Below are 7,557 nucleotides of genomic sequence, written 5' to 3'. Positions count from 1 at the left end.
CATCTCATTCTTAAGGGTAGGGAAGTTTTCTTCTATGATTTTGTTGAAGATATTTACTGTGCCTTTTAGTTGATATTCTTCACCCTCTTCTATTCCTATTATCCTTAGGTTTGGTCTTCTCATTGTGTCCTGGATCTCCTGGATATTTTGGGTTAGGGGTTTTTTGATTTTTGCATTTTCTCTGTTTTGTATATGTTTTCTATGTTATCTTCTGCTCCTTAAATCCTCTCTTCCATCTCTTTTAGTCTGTTGGTGATGCTTGCATCTGTGATTCCTGATTTTTTTTTTAGGTTTTCTATCTCCTGTGTAGTCTTTTTTTGTGTTTTCTTTATTGTTCTGTTTTTAATTTCTTCATCTGTTTGGTTGTGTTTTCCTGTAGTTATTTGAATCATTTCTCCTGGTTCTCCTGTAATTATAATTTATGCGCCTCTCAAAGATCTCCATCATCATCATGAAGTATGATTTCAAGTCTAAATCTTGTTTTTCTAGTGTGTTGGGAAATCAGCTACTTGTTGTGGTGGGAGAACTGGGTTTTGATGTTGCCAGGTTGTCTTGATTTCAATTGCTTGGGTTCTTGAGCTTTCCTCTTGCCATCTTGTTGTCTGTGATTATAGGTGATCTCTTTGTCTCTGACTGGTGCTTGTCTCTCCTGTTGGTCTGAGAGCCTATGGGTTCAGGAAGGAGATTGCTCCTGTGTGTTCAGCTCTTTGTGGGCAGGCAGTGAGTTCTGATAGCTGTGACTTGTTCTGTCTCCATGCACTCAGTTGTGAGAGCTCTTCGGAGGCTATTCTGGGAGCTCAGCCTTCTGCCTGCAGGTTCTGAGTCCTACTGGTAGAGACCTGACTCTTTCTCTGTGTCAGAAAGGACTCTTTTCCAGTGAGCACCATGTTCCCTGTGCTCTGAGAACTCCTAGTGTTTCATTTTTTGGATAACCAGTGGGCTTGTGTGTCAAGTTCACCTTTGGCTCAGGTGGAAGTGCACTTTTGAGTCTGTTTTGGGAGCTCAGCCTCCTGCAGCCAATCCTGTGTCTAGATAATCCCCTTCTGTAAGCATTTCTTCACTCGCTTTTCTACTTCCTCTCTGGTGCAGAAGCTTCTCAAATTCATAATGTCCTACTTGTCAATTGTTGGTATCATTTACTGAAAAACCAGAATATTACTTAGAAAGCCTCTATTATCCTTTATCTTGAAGAATTTTTCCCAATTTTTCTCTACAGTTTCAATTTCAGAACTTTTATTAAGAACTTTGGTTCATCTGGAATTGTAGGGGATATAGAAGGGATGTTGTTGGTTTTGTTCACCTGCATGTGTGTAGAAGTATCTTCTTTTCCTTACAACTTTATTTTTTTAAAAAGAGATACATGTACAGATTTTTAAGAGCATTTTGGAATAAAACTATATGAATATATTTTTGTCAGTGCTAGAGGTTTTTAAAAAGGTTTGATAGTATGCATTGAAATCTTACTAGTTACCATAAGCATAAAGTACATGTGAACCAAACATAACATGGAAATGGTCAAAGTTTTTAGAAGTAACTTTTATTTGCCTGATGTAATTGTCATCTTGGAGGCTTACTACTGAATAAGCTCACCCTTTCTAGTTCTTTCTGAATTCTGACTGGTTGAAATCTACTGTTCTGGCTCAGCTCTTCTTTCAGCTCACTGATTCAATCTCGCTTCTCTCGGCATCTCACTAAATTTCTCTCTTTGGCCAAAAATTAAATCTGACAATTTGTCATCTTTTTCATATCTCCTGAATATAGTACTTGAAGTTCTAGCCAGAGCAATAATACAACTAAAGGAGATCAAGGATGTACAAATTAGAAAGGAAGAACTCAAAATATTGCTATTCATAGATGTTATGATAGTATCATAGATAGGTATAGATAAGTGACCTGAATTCTGCCAGAGAACAACTATATCTGATAAACTCTTTCAACAAAGTGGCTGTATACAAAATTATTTCAAAGAAATCAGTCTGCAGAAGAGTGTGGTTCCTAATCTTCTCTTCTTGGTTTAGGTAGGCCTGTGCTGCAAACATGCTCTGCCAGATCCTTGGGCAAGCCAAGAAGCATCTCAGCTTGATTCCTGTCTTCTTATCTATTAGAGCAGGGGGTACTGGAGAGGCACTACATGTGATACACTTGGCCTTGTTCAATCCAGATGTCAGCTGGGACAGGAAGAATAACCCAGAGCCTTGGAACAAACTGGGTCCCAATGAACAATATAACTCCTACTCAGTGAATGTGGACTACAGCAAACTGAAGAAAAAAGGCCCAGACTTCTAAACTTTGAAGTTCCCTGTAAAGCTGCTTATAATGAAGGTCTTCAGAAGCCATCCGCACAATTTTCCACTTAAGCAGGAAATACTCTGAATGTATGACATCATTGAATTTTCTTCATTTTTTATTTTTCTTGGATTTTTATCACACTGATGACTAAATCTCTGATACTTGGGGAAAAAAAAGGAATCAATTGCCCTCCTTTATACAAATGATAAATGGGTAAGAAAGAAATTAGGGAAACAATGCCCTTACAACAGCTACATCAATATAAAATATTTTGCTGTAACTCTAACTAAGCAAGCAAAAGTTCTATATGACAAGAATTTCAAGTTCTTGTAGAAAGAAATTGAAGAAAATATCACAAAATGGAAAAGGTCTCCCATGCTCATGGATAGGTAAGATTAACATACTGAAAATGGTCATCTTACCAAAAGCAACCAAAAGATTCAATGCAATTCCCACAAAAATTCCAACACAATTTTTATAGACCTTAAAAGAACAAGTCTCAACTTAACATTGAAAAACAAAACAAACAAGTAAACAAAAATCTAGGATAGCTAAAGCAATTATGAACAATAAAAGAACTTTTAGAGTTATCACCTCAAGCTGTACTACAGAGCAATAGTAATAAAACCTGCAGGGTATTGGTACAGAAACAGGCACATTAATCAATGGAACTGAATAGAAGACCCAAATATAAACCCATACACCTATGGAAACTTAATTTTTAATAAAGAACTCAAAACCATACAATGGAAAGATGGCAGCCTCTTCAACAAATAGTGCTGGTCTAACCGAATGTCTACATGTAGAATGAAAATAGAGCCATACTTACCACCTTGTACAAAGCACAAGTCCAAGTGGATCAAGGACTTCAACATAAAACTGATTCATTAAATCTCATAGAAGAGAAATTGGGAAATATCCTTAAACACATTAGTACAGGAGTCAAGTTCCTGAAGAGAACAGTAATGGTTCAGGATCTAAGACGAACAATTAATAATTGGGACCTTATGTAACTGCAAAACATCTGTAAGACAAAGGATACTGACAATAGGACAAATGGGCAGCCTATAGATTGGGCTTTCACCAACCCTGCATTTGACAGAGTGGTAATATTCACAGTTTACCAAAAACTCAAGAAGTTAGATATAAAACCTAAAGTGACCAATTAAAACTTTGGAAAAAACTTGAACAGATAATTCTCCGTAGAGGAATCTCAAATGGCCAAAAAGCACTTAAAGAAATGTTCAATGTCCTCAGTCATCCGGAAAATGCAAGCCAAAACATCCCTGAGGTTCCATCTTACACCCATAAGAATGGCTAAGATTAAAGACTACAAAGGGAGGATGTGGAACGAAGGGAACACTTCTTTGTTGCTGGCGGCAGTGCAAAACTGTACAACCACTATGGAAATCAATTTGTTGGTTTCTCAGGAAACTGGGAACAGTTCTACCTCATGACCCAGCTTATACCACTCCTAGCTTATATCTAAAAGGTGCTCCAGCATCCCACAAAGATACTTGCTCAACTATGTTCATAGCAGCTTTATTGTAATAACCAGAAATTGGAAACAACCTAGATGTCTTTCAGCTGGTGAATGGGTAAAGAAAATGTGGCATATCACACAATGAAATACTTTTCGGCTATTAAAAACCAAGACATCACAAATTTTGAAGGCAAATAGGTGGAACTTGAGAATATCCTTTCACGTGAGGTAACCCAGTCCACAAAGGACATACTAGCCATAAAATACAGGTACCCTACTAAACTCCACTGACAGAAAGAAGCTAAACAAGAGAGAAGGCCCAAGTGAGGAAAGTTGAATCTCATTTAGAAGGGGGAATACAATAGTTATGAGAGGCAGATGGATAGAAGGAACTGTTTGGGAGGGGAATGAGGAGAGGAGTGGGGTGGTTTAGGATCAGGTGTGGGGACATATGGCTATAAAAATGAATGGAAATCTGCAACTGGTAGGAGTGAGGAGGTGGGGGCATCTTTAGGATGAGATAGAGACATAGGTAGGGTATGGCAGGCATCTAAGAATTAATGGGTGTGACCTTAGCTGTTCCTCACAGCACTGGGTATTGGAACGTGAGGAGGCCATTTCCTGAAGCCAGGACTGAACCTCAGAAAGAGGGAAAACATCCCACCCACAACACTTTCAACCCAAAATTTACCCTGTCTACAAGAAACACAGGCATGGGGGGATGGAGTAGAAACTGAGGGAATGGCAAACCAATGACTGACCCTACTTGACACCTATCCAATGGGCAAGCACCAATCCCTGACACTATTGGTGATACTCTGTTATGCTTGTAGACAGGAGTCTAGCATGGCTGTCTTCTGAGAGGCTCCACCTGGTAGCTGACTCAGACAGATACAGACACCCACAGATAAATAGTGGAAGGAGCTTGGGAATTTTTATGGAAAAGTTGGGAGAACTCTTGAGGGCCCCAAAGGGGATAGGAACTCCACAGGAAGACCATAGTATCAACTAACCTGAACCTTGGTGTTCTCAGATACTGAACCACCAATCAAAAAGAATGCATGGGCTGGACCTCCCCCTCCCCCCATACATATGTAGCAGATGCAAAGCTTGGTCTTCATGTGGATTAGGGACAACTGAAGCAGGGTCTAGCCCAAAAGCTGTTTCGTGTCTTTGGTCTATGTTCTTCTAGCTGGGCTGCCTTGTCTGGTCTCAGTGGAAGAGGATGTGAAATGCCAGGATGGTGGGATAATGAGGTGGTACCCACCCAGAGGAGATGGGGAAGGGGGAGGGTTGTGGGAGTGGGTGATTGGGAGTGGCCGCAGCAATGGGGATTTACAATTCACAAATAAAAGTGAATTAATAAAACAACAATAAAACAAAAACATAAAAGCAAAAATCCCCAAACCAACCAACCAAACAAAAATGAGAATGAACACCTTCACATTATTCTTGATTTTAGAGGATACAGTTTTAGTTTTTTTTTTCTTCTGTTCAATACAATGTTGCCTATTAATTTTTCTTATATAATCATTACTGGATTGAAATAACGGTCCTTTTATTCATAGTCTCTTCAATCTTTTTAGCATGATGGGATGTCGAACTTTGTTAAATTGCTTTTCTGTCTCTATTTAAGAGATCTTGTGATTTTATCCCTTTCTGATAATGTCTCACAGTACATCAATTGTTATGCTTGTATTTAACTACTATCCCTTTTGAGAACCAGTAGGGTTATAGCGTACAAAGTGTAGGACTGATTTTCCTTGTTTTATGAACACCGCCAGAGTTTTTGATGGGAGTCGTGTGAATGGCTATCCTTTTTGGGAACACATTCATTTCAAAAACATTACTTCTGGCATTCCATGCACATCCAGTCCCTGCTTTAGTACTTCAGCCACAGCATATTAAGTATTTCAATGCCTTCTGCTGTCCAAGATGGACTTAGATTTGGAATATTTCGCCTGAGAGCTGGGATTATGAGTATGTGATTTCATAATCATTTTAATGTGCAGATGCATTTGATTCGTAAGGTTTTTTTCCTATTTATTTGTGTGTGTGTGTGTGTGTGTGTGTGTGTGTTTGTGTGTGTGTATGTGTGTGTGGTATTGGATTTCATGGCACTATATTTTATTGGTAGTCAAAAGGTTCCTGATATGGTCACTGAAAACCAAACTTGGATTCTCTAGAATAACAGCAGGTACTCTAAACTCCATACTTTTAAATATATTTCTGTGTATTCAGTTGTAGGTCTCCCTTTTCTTCAGGGGTCATTGTTCACTAGTTCAGATGGCTGGGAGGACTTCCAGAGAAAACTTCTGTGAAGCAGATACATTTTATCGTTTCCAGGAACAGGGTATATAAGGGTTCTTGGGGATACAGTTGGACAGCAATGATTAACCATAGCATGGTGATTAATTATTGTGCATGCTAGTGGGAAGCTAGAACAGGCCTTGTGTTCTGAGTCACGCAGCACTTGCCCAGAGCTCTGCTCAGACTCATTCTTCATGTAAGGTCAGGCATCTATCTGCTCAGAGACACTTTCCACATAAGGTTAGGCAGAGTAAGGGAAGCCCTGCTGAGAAAGGAAGTCCTCCATTTCATCCGCAGCTCACAGAGCTATTCAGACATTATAGACAATGACCTTAATAGCAAGACTCTCCAACATTCAGTGGCCATTTTGTCTTGGTGGTCAGCCTGTGTTTTACACTGAGACTGGTCTGAATTTGATGTTTTCCTTGAGCATTTACAACCAAGTTGGGCAAGTTCCTTAGCCAATACAAGGTTCAATTTCATCTTCCCACAAGGGGGGCAGGGAATGAATGTGCTACGCAGCTGCACACAGGTTAGAAGGCACATTCAAATCATTTCACACAGAGACTAGTATTTTACAACAGAATCTGCAATTATTAGAAACTGTAATCATTTTTTAAAGATTTTCTTATTTATGTATCCGAGTCCCCTATATGCATGTATGCCAACATGACAGAAGAAGGCATCAAATCCCATTGCATATTGTTGTGAGCCACCAAATGGTTGCTGGGAATTAAACACAGGACCACTGGAAGAGCATCCAGTGTTCTTAACCACTGGGTCATCGTTCCAGCTTCAGAGCCATAATTGTTAGTCGTGTTATCTGAGCTGTATAAATGGAAGGGCTTAACAGGGCATTCACAGAAATCGACTTCTGTTTCACTCAGAAGTGGTTGTTGAGATTTCCAGGTACCTGAGGGAGAGGAGAGATTTTCGTGTAAGGGACGGGGACCTGTACTCAGAGACACTCTGATTTAAATCTGATAATGGCATGGTCAGGCTTGCATTTTACATGTATTACTCTGTTTGGCAGTTGCAAAATGAATCAGAAGGTTAAAAATTGGAAGATATTAAGAGCCAGCAGCATAACTGACTTGCAAGAAGAAAGATGACAAGAACTTTGTGACTGGAACAGAGGAAGGGAAAATGGAGAGGAGCTGTTTGCACCTCCTCTGCGTCTCCCTGCCTGGTAGTGTTCTTTGATGGTAGTGTTCTCTGATGGTAGTGTTCTCTGGTGGTAGTGTTCTTTGGTGGTAGTGTTCTCTGATGGTAGTGTTCTTTGATGGTAGTGTTCTCTGATGGTAGTGTTCCATGAAAGTTGTGAGGTTTAGCGAGACCCCGTGTTTCTTTTACTTCAGTGTTTTGTTATGTCCTCACGAAAGACATGGTGGATGGATATCTTCAGTGCCCAAATTGAAGTCTTTATTAATACTAATATCTAAAGTGGAAAATCAGGGACCATAGAGAAAATATCT

At 39.5% G+C, this 7,557-nt stretch overlaps 1 protein-coding gene across 1 annotated transcript; it reads left to right on the top strand.

The window, feature by feature from the left end:
- The first annotated feature begins 2,018 nt into the window (after positions 1-2,018).
- On the top strand, positions 2,019-2,448 carry LOC308437361 (cytochrome c oxidase subunit NDUFA4-like). The gene has a single exon (XM_080938472.1). The coding sequence runs from the start codon at positions 2,038-2,040 to the stop codon at positions 2,284-2,286; it is 249 nt and encodes an 82-aa protein (XP_080794598.1). The 5' UTR covers positions 2,019-2,037; the 3' UTR covers positions 2,287-2,448.
- The last annotated feature ends 5,109 nt before the right edge of the window (positions 2,449-7,557 follow it).

The sequence above is a fragment of the Micromys minutus genome, assembly GCF_963924665.1.
Source record: "Micromys minutus genome assembly, chromosome: 26".
Taxonomy (NCBI): domain Eukaryota; kingdom Metazoa; phylum Chordata; class Mammalia; order Rodentia; family Muridae; genus Micromys; species Micromys minutus.
This window is presented reverse-complemented; position numbering and strand designations above follow the sequence as displayed.

Excerpts from the sequence above, each read along its gene's own strand:
- LOC308437361 (XM_080938472.1), top strand. The coding sequence starts at position 2,038 with ATGCTCTGCCAGATCCTTGGGCAAGCCAAGAAGCATCTCAGCTTGATT.